Consider the following 14,030-nt stretch of genomic DNA (forward strand, 5'->3'; position numbering starts at 1 on the left):
AGTTGTGTTTGGTAGGAGCCTTGTTGTATTGCTGGGAGTGTGTAGTTGTTACCTTGTCTATCCATGATAGGATTGTTCACTTGGCACATAAGGGACATATAGGAAAGGTGTGGCTTGGACTAAAGCGGTGTTAAGAGGAGAGTATTGGTGGCCTGGTTTTCATCGGGATGTGGAGAGGAGGCCGTGCGGAATGCGGTAAATTTGCTCGAGTGCAACCTCTGGTGGAAGTTAATGTGCCCAATAAGGTTTGAGACGACTTGGCTATGGATATTCTAGGTGCAATTGAAATTGGAGGAGGATGAGGAAAATACATTGTTGTGCTAACCGACTTGTCTCGCTTGACAGAATATAAAATTGTGAGAGACACCTGTGGAGAAACGGTGGTAGAATTTATTCAGGAGGTGTTTGTGAGAGAAGGATTGCCTGGCAGTATTCCGATGGATAATGGAAAACAATTCACTGGTGGCTATTTCCATGAATACATGAAGAGGTGTGGGATAAGACACAAGAGGACAGCGTTATATCACCCAGAGAGTAATGGCCTAGGGGAAAGCCTGAATAGGTGTATTATCAATGTTATCTGGATGGCAGGTGCCTGTGGTAAGAATAGGAATGTAGCTGTGCAGGAGAGAATGTATGTACTGCGTACGTAACAGCATGCTGTCACGGCTGTTAGTCCATTTGAAAAGAGAGGCTGGAAGGCCAATACAAATGTGGTTCCCGAGAGGGGCTGCAAGGCCAATACAAAAGTGGTTCCGGATTGGCTGGAAAGGGTGAGAGAATCAGGTTGTGTGGTGGAGGAATTGAGAAATAAATTGAGTTAAAAAAAAAGAGGAGTTGGTGTTGGAAGAAGAATGAGAAGAGAGGAAAGAAGAAGTTGATTCAGTATGGAGGTTGGGTGAGGATCAAGAAGAGTGTGGTGAGAAGAAAGGGAGATTTGTTGTATCCTGAACCTGTGCAGGTTGAGGGTCGGACGAATGGTATAGTGAGAGGGGGGTCAAGTGTGGAACAAGAATAGGGTTGCGGTTGTAAGAAGGAGAGTGTGATGGGCAAAGGAGAGGCAATGTGTTGTCAAGTATCTTGGAACATGGAATGTATACGGGGAAATTAAGCTCTGTGTTCTGGGTGGGCAGTTGGAGAAAGAGCTGGATTGAGGAGTCTGTGCTGGGGGTCTTTATATGGAAACTTAATAAACTTGTTATGAAGCTTACCGTTCAATGTATGCAGTGCTTCATATAAGTATTTTAAATCTGAGTGTAGTTTAGTCAGAGGCAAATCTCATATCGGGTGGCAAGTAAGGGTGGAAAAACTCAGTGAAGTGGCTAGTGTTCAATCATGGAAGGCCTCGTCAACTCTATTATGGGTTTTGATCTGCGATCTGTCCTCAATCAGTAGTCAATGTGGATTCATCAGCGCTCACACAATGTGGTCAGAGCATTCTAGATTGAAGAGGAGTGGAGATGCTTTGTTCTAGATTAGATGGACCCAAGTAGAGGGTCACAATTAAAAGCCCTTGGTAGATGACATTATACTAACCAGGAAATAAACATGGCAATGACCAGAGACACTGCATTTGCACCAGTAATAAGAGGCCGCCTTGCAGAAAATGATAATGGCAACAGTTTGGAGGCTGGATTCCTTTGTGGTGTAAATAAGACTATTATCCAATAGGAAGCTTCCATTTTGGGCGCTATGAACAAATGGTTACAGGTACTAACCTTGCTGGTCCGGCAAAGCATTCCTTGACACAATGGCACTGATAGCAGGGAAGGTAATACTTGACATCGCAGCTACAGCACCGGCTGCCCACATCATCCTACGAAGCAGAAAATGTAAGAGATCAAAAGCTCTGAATTTGCAGATGGTGTGGTAGAGATCAAAGACCATCATGAGCAGGAATGGAGGAATGCAAGTGATAATCTGCTTCGCACAGGGGTGTCGAGTCGGGGAGATGGGGTGGTGTGGTAGAAAGATTGGCCCACTTTCGGGGCGGTTGGATATCATAACTCCAGGACACGATTTCAATTCCACATTTCTATCATTCAATGATTAAAAAAGCCTGGCAGGCCAACCAGTGTTGCCAAAACAATGTAACTAATTCCTTCCCACATTTAGCACCACCACTCAAAGCCCTAGCATAGGGTCACCCCAGAAGGCCTCTGCATACTGTCACAACTGCCCTTCCTCTGCCACATTTTCTATCACATTAATCTTGTAGCTTTACTCCCCCCTCTTATCCTCAAAAGCTTTCAATGACCCACCAAGGAACACCCTCTCGACAACACTCAATTTCCACTGCTTTCTCCCCCAATGTCTGTCTTTTTGTTTGCACCAAAAGATCAAATATAAAATCCTGAATATGAGTGTTAGCCGCATGCAGCATAGGTATTAAAGATCGGACCTGAAAATACTGAACTGCATGAGCGGGGGCTACAGGGATGTCGCCTGCTCCCCTAGTTCAGTATTTTCAGGTTGATGGGGTGTCCCCCGCATATATGGAAGAGAAAGCTGTGGACAAATGCGCCATTTCTGAAAAGCTCGAATTGCAAAATGCAGCAAAGTGAGCTTCGCTAATTCGTAATTCGAGCTTTTCAGAATTCGCAATGATAACATACATCCGTCTCTTTCACCACTATTCATCCTTCTATCCCTCAAGTAACATCAACTCCACTCCTCCCACATTAATCCCAACTGTATCTTCTCTATCCAACTTCTCTCCCACTAATGATCAATTTGCACCTCAAGTGATCAAAGAGCTTGCTCCTGTCACCTGCTCTCACCTCTCTTCAATCTCTATCAACTGGCCTCTTCCCAGCCTGCTGCTATGCAGCCATGGCCATAATCAATTTTGGAAAAAACATTGCTGGTCCGAACAAATACTCTTCCTAAAGACCTTTCTTCTGCCCCACCACTTCTAAATCCTCAAGAGTTGCTTTTAACTGTAACATCAACTATCTTCAAGTGAACCTACCATGCAATCCTCCCCAACCCCCCACAAATCTGGTTATGCATCAAATACTCCACAGAAACTACTCTGGTGCTTATTATCACCGCTCAACTTTCACATTACTCTATCATCATTCAACCCTTTCTGCTTCCTTCAACATGTTCTGTGCCTCCCAACTTACCCAACCCCCTTCATGTGAGTCTCTGTCCTGGGCCCACTCTCTTCCTTCTATAAACCTCCACCCTCTGGAGAGTCACGTCTTCCTTTGTTTTCTCCTAGCTCCTATTTGCCAATGATGCACAGATCTCCTCTTTCCCCTCCACAACTCACAGAAGCTGCCCCTCATCACTGGCTAGCATTGTGCTGCCTGATGTTAAACACTTCAAAGAGCGAAGTAGTCTTCCTCTCAGCATCCATTTTACCATTCCCATTCCCATTTCCTCTGAACTTCCTCACTTAATCACCCAGGACTCTCAACTTTAGGATATTCTGACAGCAAATTTAAATGATATCACTATTTCTTCCACAGCAGCCACGATCAACCTTTTCCACCACACTGACAAAACTCATCTCCATCCTGGCCTTCAGCAAGCTGCCTGCTCCTGGGCATCCCATCCTACTCCTCCCTGCCCCTCAAGAAAGTACTCAACTTTGCCACATGAACCCCAATACGCTTTCTAGGTCCTCTCCCACCCCAGGTTATTAGTACCATGCTGGGTAGTGCTCAATGCAAAAGTACTCAATTTTCAAGTTTCTACTTCTTGTCTTTAAATCCATGTATGGCCTAACAAACCACTCCGCCTGCCTCCTGGTACTCCACATAAAATGTGGACAACCTCTTTGTCCACCACCCAATCTGCGCAGCCTCCCGCTTCTGCTCCTTCCATTTACTGGTATCTCACTTCTGTATTGCTCTCCCTCCAGCATCGAAAACATTCAATCAGTGAAACCTTTGAAGACCAGGCTTAATCTCTACCGCCTAGTTGTAACCCCCTCCCCTCCAAACAACAAAAAAACAGTATATGTGGATATTGTATTCATGTAAAAATTGGTCTATGGTATATAGACACACAGCACTACCTGCACTGATACAATAATTTACAACTTTGCCTTGTCTATCTGTGCTCACTGTAGTGCACTTCTGATAGACCTGACTGACCAACCTGCCAAATAAATCATTACAAAAGGCAGAGGGCCGACATATACGATGATAAAGCTAATACTTTGAAGAACGGGCATGATCCATGTGTCTGCTGCATCATGAAACTCTTGCCAACAGTGGGAGATCCACTCAGTGCTGGCACTGCAATAAATGTACTTTGTCTACTTGCCCCTGGTTGAGCCCACCCAAATCAGCCTTCCCACCAATAGATACTGCTTGGGGGAGGGGCCGCAGGGGGTACTGGCCTTCCTCGTTTCTGGGACTGGCAACAGAAATAAATAATTTCTGGGTGGCTGCTGTTAATGTTTTCTCACTTTCCCCCGGAGGCTCAATATTGCCCGAGCCCTGGTTCTCTCTCGACTTGACTATTGCAATCTACCATCTTCCACACTGAAACCCCTCTGGTAGGTGGCAAGGCTCAACATTAATCCAGAATAGGGCAGCAAGACTTATACATGGCCTTAAGCAGAGGGGCCGCATCGCTCCTGCCCTAAAACATCTTCACTGGCTCCCGGTTGATGCACGGATTAAATACAAATCTCTCTGCATCATCCACAAGGCTGCCTGGGCCTGGGGACCACACTATCTTCAACTTTATCTTACTAAATACTCTCCCTCTAGACCACCAAGTTCGTCTGGCTCCAAATCTTTGCGTGTAAAGCGGTTTGCTAAACAGAGGGTATGTGGTTGGTTGCTTTCCTCAGCTGGCTCCCTCCTATGGAACAGCCGCTACGCCTTGAGCAGCACTTTCTTAAATTCCCGAAGCTCCTTAAGACTTTCCTCTTTATCTCCTCCTTCCCTTCCTCTCTCCTCTGCTAATCCCACAGTGTCTGTGATTGGTGTCCGGGGCCCTTATGCATCTTCGGAGCCCCTGACCTCCAACACCCAATCGGCCCAGCTCCTGTCTTCCCTTAGCACTTGCATTGGCACACCCTCCGTCCTTGAGGTTCGCACTAACACCTAATGCGGCTCAAGGCCATGTAGCACTCAACAAACCTAGTGCTTCATCTGTGGCTCACCCACGAGCTTGGACTCCCCAGCACTTACCCCCTCTGCCCTCTTCCTTGCTGCATTTGCACATTCAGAATATTCACAATACATAGTAGGTTTGTACTTTACTTTTTTCCTCCTGCTGCTCTTAAATATTGTGTTTTGTAATGTGTTTCACTCCCTTGATCCCTCCCTTCGACTGTGGGTGCTTTGAAACAGTATTTTACTTACTTTATAAGCTCCTAACAGGCAAACAATAAATAAAATAATCGGCTAAGTGACCATAATGGAAACCTGCCATGATGTGGTGCCCAGTGGAAATTGAAAACCATGTGGAAAATGGGAATAATGTAAGCCATAAATTATTCTCCAAGAGAGTATACTGGAATTCTACCACGATGTGTCAAAGAAACAGGCCATAATCTGCTAAGTGAGAATGGTGCGATTTGATCACTGGTCTTAAATGTTCACTGGTAACAACACGCTAGCCAGTTTACAATATACACGCATAAAAAAATTGAAAAAACATTTTTTAATCAAAATATTTGGCGCCTTACAATGGCATTGCCATTTCATGTTGAAGGTGATCCAGCGCATCACCCGCTGCTCGCTCCTCATAGATCTATGTCCGGCTCCTCCATTCAGTCCACAGGGGAGGGAGGGGGTGAGAGGGAGGTTTGGGAGAGGTGCGCTGAAGCGCAGGTGGTAAGGGGCACAGCTTAGCCAGTAAAGGTGATAGGGGGTATGGCATTATGATGGGAAACAATGTAGAGCACTGTATGAAACACTTGTGTATAGGCGTGTTATAAAGGTCATATCATATGACTCAGGGTTTTCAGATCTTGTGCCATGCTTTCATGTAGGGGGCTACAGGGCGGTGCAAAAGGAGAGGAGATTGTGCTTTAAGACGTCATTGTGAAAGACAAAGTTAATTTGGAATGGCGGTATTGGATCCTAATTTCAGAATGATCGTTTAAAAGCCAAAGACCAAAGTCCATAATGGTCTCAAAGTCCAACTAAGCAGAGCTGGAATGGCATCCAATCCTTCTAGTAACTTCCCAGAATGGCAGCATGACATATTGACAGCCATTGTCAATCCCACAATGCTGTTCTTAATTTGATATACCCGTTTACAGTTTAGATCTTCGTTTCTCATTATATGGCTGCCCAGATGTTTTGGACTTCATCTCTCCTAGCCAGTATAGTTCAGTGGTGAGGGGTCATGGGTGAGGTCCAAAACATCTGGTGGGCCACATAATTGGTGGAATGGTGCTAAGTGAAGTTGTTGGTGAATGGGCGCACCATGAACATTTGACAGAATATAACAGAAAAGCAGTCATGCTCCTGCGTAAACGTCTATGCATTGTACTGCGGAGAAGTTTTTGGATTCCACTTCTGGATTCCACTTCTCGTCCGCCCACACTGCTGAAAACCTTGCATGGCGTCACAAAAGACACTGGGCTACACTTTGTAAAATGGACTGGGCCAAGGCCAACCACAAGTCCTTCCCGTTTGACCCTCTCCCAGCAGGTGTCCAGGTGAAGGATGGTTGCCAAGTAGTCTCACTGGGTAGCTGCTCGGCTCGCCCTCCTAACATCAACATATTGTAATGCTTTGACCACCATACAAATTTCAACTCCCGCCTCGCCGCGTAGCTATTCCAAATGGAACTCAAACCACTATCCCCTCGCTTCTACTAGCTGATTGAAATTATACTGGTTGCTACTTGATTTCTTGCTAAATTGTATGGTTTAGGTCACTACCAGCTGATATTTTACTACAGAGGAGCAATCTCGCCTCCCTGTTTGAAGGTTGCCTGGCATAGGTTTTGGGGGCACGTTGGCTCAGCTGGGCAGAGAAGGGAGTGCATGCCTTTGGATCTGGGATGGATTGAGGATTCTGTGAAATTTGGGGCAAGAGTCCTTAGAGTTGGTTGGTGACACTAAGTGCGAGGAGAGGATGCTAGGTGAATGGCAGCTTGGTGGCTGAGGGGGATTGTGCGAGGGCATGAGACAATGCTCTGCAGGAACAGGTGGGGAACAGTGGTGTCTAAGTAATTGGTGGGGGACTTGATGGCCTGCCTGCTTATGGTGTAAGTAACAGTGTACAGAGCAGGAACATTTGCTATAACGGGGTAGGGCACCGTCTTGCCACGAGTTGTGCCAGGCCAAAATGGCATCCTCAGAGCAAGAGACTGAGTATAAAGAAGACTGAGTGCCTGGAGTCTTGAGGTTGTGCCAGGGCCAACTAGGAAGAGCTGGTCCATGAGGGAACAGGCAGAGGTATAAAGGACCGCAGAACCAGAAGATGGATCTCCAGTATTCACCCGTGCATGTACATTACTTTATTCGGCACCATGCTTTGTGCTGTGTAAAGGTTAGTTTGGATTTTAGCGCACATCTGCTTCTCGCCCACATCTTCACACCTGTCCGGATGTGACCACTGCTACTACTCCCTGCACACGTGGTCACCTGTTGCTAGTTTTCTCAGTGTTGGGACACGTTGGCATCTACTTGTGGCAATGCACTTCAGTTCCACCAGATACTAGTGCTGGGAATGGAAGCAATGTACTGGCAGAACCCTCTAATCCTTGGAAGGGCAGGACCGTGGGGAGGAAGGGGGCAGGCCGAGAGGTGTGGCCCTAGGCTAGATCACTCAATACAGTAATTCATCATAGAAACCTATCATGGTGGTTTTCATAAAAGCAAAGGGCATTATGGGAACATAAGAACGTCCACAGTTTAACATTTGAAACATGTCTTTTAGTGATTCAGTAAGAAACCCTTTTGAGCGGATAATGGTAGTTGGACCCTGCAGTTTTGACTGGTCCCAATACTCACCCTTAGAAAATATTTGTGTACATTGCAGGACATACATACCAGTTTGCACAGCTGCAAAAAGTATGTGAGGCTTTGGGTGTTTTTGTATTCAGTTTCCCGAGTCGAGTCGACTGTAAAAGTGTCTGCTTGTTGAAACGTGGGTAGATCGTGCATGTGATAACTCAGCTTCAGGAAAGTTCTCGCAGGGAGGATCATGTTCTGAAGTCGAGCTATCACACGCACAAGCAACCCATGCTTCAACGAGCAGACCGCTTTCAGAAGGCTGGGCAGTGCTGTAGTCTTCTGAGAGCCACCTGCTCGTTGAAGCCTATTGAGAGAAGATCCACGAGTGTCGCGAGCAAGCCCCTGGGTCTGGGGACAGGCCAGCGAGTCCTGCGGACCGTTGCTCTCCTTGTTCCGGCCCATTTCCTGCACTGGAGGATAATGTAAGGAACAAGTTACTTACCTGTAACTGTTGTTCTCCAGCATGGGTCTGGCATGGATTCACATGCTCATGAATATTCCCAGTCGTCAGGCTGGGAATCCTCGGTAAAGAAAAAAATCAGTTTTGTTTCTGAACTGTCTTTCTCCTAATAACCAATCACTGGTCTCTGGGTCGTACTGCCCCCAGCCAATGACTGCCCTCTACCTAAGCCCCTCCTCTGGCAGCCATCTTCGGATTTGGTAGCATGTAAAATGGCAGTAGGACCAAGTGAAGAGCCGCAGAGGGGTAGGCGGGAGTGTTCGCATGTGAATCCATGCCAGACCCATGCTGGAGAACAACAGTTACAGGTAAGTAACTTGTTCCTTCTCCAGCATGGGGTCTGGCATGGATTCACATGCTCATGAATATAAGAATACATAGCAGTACACACATGCACAACCACGGTAGGTGGCAAGGCTCAACATTAAGCATTTCATCAACCCAACATTATGCATCTCTTACCTCCTCACCAGGCCCACCTTCAGGCGAACAGGTTGCGCAGCACTGCCTGCTGACTCTGGACTCCACCCTAGAATCCCGGTCGATGCAGTAGAATCTCGTGAAGGTGTGCGTCGACCTCCACGTAGCAGCCCTGCAGATGTCCAGCAGGGGTACACCAGATAGGAACGCCGTTGTAGCAGCGATCGCTCTGGTGGAATGGGCTCTCGGACGGCCGGGCAACAGTCGGTTTGCCAACTGGTGACAATGCATGATGCAGCCGGAGAGCCATCTGGAAATGGAAGCCTTCGAGAGGGCCTTCCCTTGGTTCACAGGTCCAAAGTTCACAAACAGCTGTGATGTCTTCCGAAAACTCTTTGTGCGGTCCACGTAGAACTACAGCGCTCTAGCTACAACCAGCGAGTGCAAAGTACTCTCGGCCGGCGACGAAGGCGATGAGAAGAAACCAGGTAACAACAAGGGCTCGTTGAGATGGAAGTCTGACGGCACCTTGGGCATGAAGGAGGGGTGCGTCCTCAGCACCACCCTCGTCTCGTGGAAAGTCAGGTATGGGGGCTTGCAGGAAAGGGCCTGAATCTCTCCCACTCGTCGTGCGGAGGTGATGGCCACAAGAAACACAGTTTTCCACAACAGGAACTTCAACAGTGCCGAATGTAGAGGCTCGAATGGAGGCCCCATGAGCCTGATCAGGACCACGTTGAGCTCCCACGCCGGGGCCGGAGCCTTCACCAGCGGGAACGATCGTAACAGTCCTTTCATGAACTCCTTCACCAGGCGATGGGACCACAGGGATGAGCTCCCCGAAGTTCTGGTGTAGCGGGAGATAGCCGCCAGATGGATCTTGATGGAGGCATGGGCCAGCCCCGCCTTGGCCAGCGATAGCAAGTACGGCAGCACTTGAGGGGGCCTTAAACCGCAGAGGGTTAATCTTCTGTGCCCGGCACCAGACAGAAAACCTCTTCCATTTGTGTCCATAGCACTTGAGAGTTGAGGACGCCCTGGCCTTTGCAAGCACCTCCTTGCAGTCCGCTAGGATATCGTACCCTCCAAACGCTAGTGCTGCAGGAGCCAGGCCTGCAAGTTCAGCGACCCTGGGTCATGGTGGAGGATGGCGCCTCCTTCTCTGGAGAGGAGATCCGCGTCCGTCGGCAGTTTGACTGACGCTGACATGTCCAGAAGGTCCGGGAACCAGATCTGTCTCGGCCATGCCGGTGCCACGAGGATCATCCTGCACTGGGACCGTCTGAGTTGGTTGATGAGTCGCCGCAGCAACGGTAACGGCGGGAACGCATAGAGGAACAGGCCGTCCCAGGGGAATGAGAAGGCATCGCCCAGGTTCCCCGGATGGGGAAACTTGCTGGCGAACCTCCGGCACTTGGTGTTCGGCGCCATCGCGAATAAGTTGATCTGGGGATTGCCCCATCGTTGGAATAGCAGATCCACTTGATCCTGCCGCAGTTCCCACTCGTGGCACGAGAGCTGCTCCCTGCTGAGTGAGTCGGTGATGGTGTTCTTTATTCCTGCCAGGTGGAAGGATATCAGAAACATCCCTTGGGCGACGGCCCTGTGCCACAGATCCGGGGCCTCCTTGAATAGGGCTGGGGATCTGGTGCCTCCCTGCTTCCGGATGTAGGACATTGTGGTGGTGTTGTCGGTAAAGATCCTCACCACATTGCCCTTGAGGGTCGGGAGGAAGGACCTGAGGGCCCAGAACACAGCTCGGAGTGCCAGGACTTTGATGTGAAGTGACCTCTCCTCCGGGAGGCAAAGGCCTCTTGCATGGAGATCTCCGGTGTGCGCTCCCCATCCCTCCAGGGAGGCATCCATCGTCACCGTCTCCTGATGTGCCGGGGTCTGGGTGTCCATACCCGCTACAAGATGCGCACGGGTGCCCCACCACCGGATCGCTTGGCGAAAGGTCTCGTTGAGCAAGATCCGGTCTTCGAAGCTGCCCACTGCTTGCATCCAACGGGCGTCGAGGAACTCTTGTAGTGGGCGCATCTGCAGCCTGCACAGGCGCACGAGGTAGATGCACGAGGACATCATGCCGAGGAGGGACTTGATGGACCTTACCCTGGCCTCATCCATGGTCGACAGCTGTTGCACCTTGCCCAGGATGGCCTTCGTCCTTTCCTCCGATGGGGAGGCCAATCGTGCCACTGTCGAGCCTGGCTCCCAGGAACAGTGCGACCTGCGACGGAACCAAGTGGGATTTCACGAAGTTGATGGAAAATCCCAGATCCGTGAGCAGCTGGACGGTCTTCGCTGTGTTCTCAACGGCGGGTCCTTTTGTCCTTGCTCGGATGAGCCAATCGTCCAGGTAGGGGTAGACGTGGATCCCCTGCAGGTGCAGCCGCGCCGCCACTGGAGCTAGGCACTTGGTGAATACCCTGGGCACTGACTTCAATCCCAAGGGGAGGGCCTTGAACTGGTAGTGCCGTCCTTGGACTACGAATCTGAGAAACATTCTATGTCCCTTTAGAATAGGGATGTGGAAGTAGGCATCCTCCAAGTCCAGCGACGATAGGAAGTCGCCTTCCTCCAGCTGTCCCAGCACGGAATTCCAGGGTGACCATTCGGAAGTTCTGAGACTTGATGGACGAAGGTCCAGGATGGGTCGCCAGCCGCCGGTCTTCTTTCTTACGAGGAAGTATCGTGGGTACACTCCGGAGCCCCGGAGTCTCTTTGGGACGAGCTCGATGGCTCCTTTCTTGAGCATCGCCTTTACTTCCAGCAGCAGTTGAGGGACATGGTTTTCCTTCCAGGCCACGGGTGGAATGCGGGGGCACTTTTTTAGAAACTCTAGAGTGTGCCCGCTGGCCAGGGCATCCAGCACCCATCAGTGGTGGACATGGATTCCCACACGCTGACGAACTTCGCCAGCTGGCCTCCCACCGGGGTGCTCAGGTGGGGGCCCGACGTTACGGCCGGTTCAGTCCTGCTTGGTAGCGGCCTTGCCGCCTTGATGACGAGATCCTCCTGACTTGCTGCATCCTCTGTAGGCCTCCTGCGAAGAACAGGCTGCCTGGCGGTACATTGAGGAAATGCCGCTGAATCCTTTGGAGGCACCTTGCTTGCCTCCGGAGTTCCGAAAGGGCGGCCGTCGTTGCTGCAAAACTCCCAAGGCCCACACCGTCTCTGTGTCGGCCTGGATGACCTACAGTGACTCGTCCACTGTCTTGCCAAACAGGTTGTTTCCATCGAAAGGCATGTCCAAAACTCTGGTTTGCATGTCCTGTCGGAAATCGGTTGCCTTGAGCCAACCTCGCCGGCGAAGGCAAAAACTGTTGCCTGTCTGGCGGAAGCCGGTGTCAGCAATGTCCGTGGCCACCGTTATGGTGCGGTCCGATGCCACCTCGCTTTCTTGCAGGATCTCCAGGGCCTTCGCCCTCTTGTTGTCCGGGAGGAAGTCCAGCAGAGGAGCGATCTTAAACCACAGCTCCCTGTCGTAGCGGGCCACAATTGTGAGGGCGTTGGCCGCTTTAATCGTCGTCACCGCTGACGAGATGACCCGTCGTCCCATGGCATCCAATTTCTTCCCTTCGCCGTCCTGCGGGGAGGTCGAAGTCGAAGCCGCCGCCCCCGCCGCCTTCTTCATTGCCGCCGCTGAGACGACCGAATCAGGGGTCGGCTGTGCCCTAAGGAACATGGGGGCGGAAACTGGGATGCGGTACTTCTTCTCTACCGGTCTCTCTTGGCAGGGGTCGAGGACGGGTTCTTCAGGAGCTCCAGCCCCTCGTCCCAGATGTCGTCAAGCAATGGGACCGAGAGGACCGTCTTCCTCTTGGCCTCATGCCGTTGATAGAGGAAACCTTCCTTCTTCTGGGCAGAGATGGAAGAGCTTGGATACCCTGGCGATCAGGGCGTGGAAGGAGCCAATTTCTTCGGGCGGAGAGGCCCGAGGAGGTGGTGATGGGAGGCCCATCCCGTCGTCACCACTGTCGTCATCCGTCTCTGTTCCCGTGTCATCCCTCAGATCCGGGGAAGGAGATGAAGGCTGTGAGGGCCGCGCCGGCTGGAAGGGCGGTGGGGGATGAGTTCTCCTCCACTTGCTTGGAGGGCTTCCTGACAGTCCAGGCTCCGCTGGGCCGTCCACTGGGGATAAGGGCAACCTTGTCCTTATCTCTGTACACAAGGCCTGGATCGCCATCAAGATTGCTCCCGAGTTATCCTGTGGCCCATGTACCGGGTGAGATGGGCGCAACGGTTGGGGAGTGGAATCCTCCGCCTCCACGGGAACCTTGTCGGCGCCACTGTCGCTTTCTTCGTCCGCGTCAGGATCCCTCCCGCGGGACCGGACTTCCTCGAACCTCTTGTCCAGGATCTTCACGACTTCAGCCAGCTCCTCTTCAGAGGCTGTGTCGGTGTCCATGATGGCCACCGCCCCCCCTCTTTTTCCACCGGGGTTCTCACTGGGGTCTTATCGATGGGTTGAAAAGAGGATTCCCTCTGGGGTGGTAGGGAAATTCTGGGGTAGCCTCCACAGGCTTCGCCAGGGCCACCACGACTCCCTCTATAGAGGCCTTAGCCGGGTGAATCAAGGCCTTAACGACTTTGGAAACGCTTGGGGCCTTCACCTTGTGGGGAGGGTCGCTGCCTCGCTCCCCCTCGGCTGTCTCCGTCGGGATCGACCGGGACTTCTCCCGAAGCTTACCCGGGTTCTCCGACTTCCTTTTCCCCAAGCCAGAGCGTTGGCTCATGGTTGATGACGTCGGTGAAAGTGCGCCCTGCCTGGCAGCCGAGGAGCCCGACCGTTCGGCGCTCCCAGTGCCCGCAGACTCGCAGTGCTTTGCCTTTTGTTGGGCCCCCCATCGCCGGAACACCCTCAAAGGACTTAGAAGACTGCTCTGACCCCTTCTTCTTCTCACCTGCTGCTGGGCTCTTACCCTCCAGCCAGTTGGTGAGGTGGATGCACCGATCCTTCATGGTCCGCTCCGACATGTTCTTGCAAAATGCACAGTCCTTCTCCACGTGCGTTTTGTCTTCGTGAAGGCAGTAGAGGCATCTAGAATGCTCGTCCTCCTTGAAGACATTCTGCAATCCGCATCCAGGGTAGCTCCTGAACAGCTTGGATCCGGGCGTCGCGTTTCCTTTGTCCTGGGCCATATCCACACGGGGTAGGCCTCAATGATCTTCTGGAATCCTCCAAGAAGCGGAACTCGATGAAAA

At 51.0% G+C, this 14,030-nt stretch overlaps 1 protein-coding gene across 2 annotated transcripts in view; it reads right to left on the reverse strand.

Moving 5' to 3' along the window:
* LOC138569735 (hippocampus abundant transcript 1 protein-like) overlaps positions 1 to 14,030 on the reverse strand; it is a 227,720-nt gene that overhangs the window by 24,558 nt on the left and 189,132 nt on the right. For both annotated transcript variants that reach the window (XM_069647982.1, XM_069647992.1), the window contains exon 10: positions 1,719 to 1,816. In XM_069647982.1, coding sequence (XP_069504083.1) covers positions 1,719 to 1,816 — 98 coding nt within the window. The remainder of the gene's footprint in view (positions 1 to 1,718; positions 1,817 to 14,030) is intronic.

Source organism: Ambystoma mexicanum, chromosome 1p, assembly GCF_040938575.1.
Source record: "Ambystoma mexicanum isolate Mex_15411 chromosome 1p, UKY_AmexF1_1, whole genome shotgun sequence".
NCBI lineage: Eukaryota > Metazoa > Chordata > Amphibia > Caudata > Ambystomatidae > Ambystoma > Ambystoma mexicanum.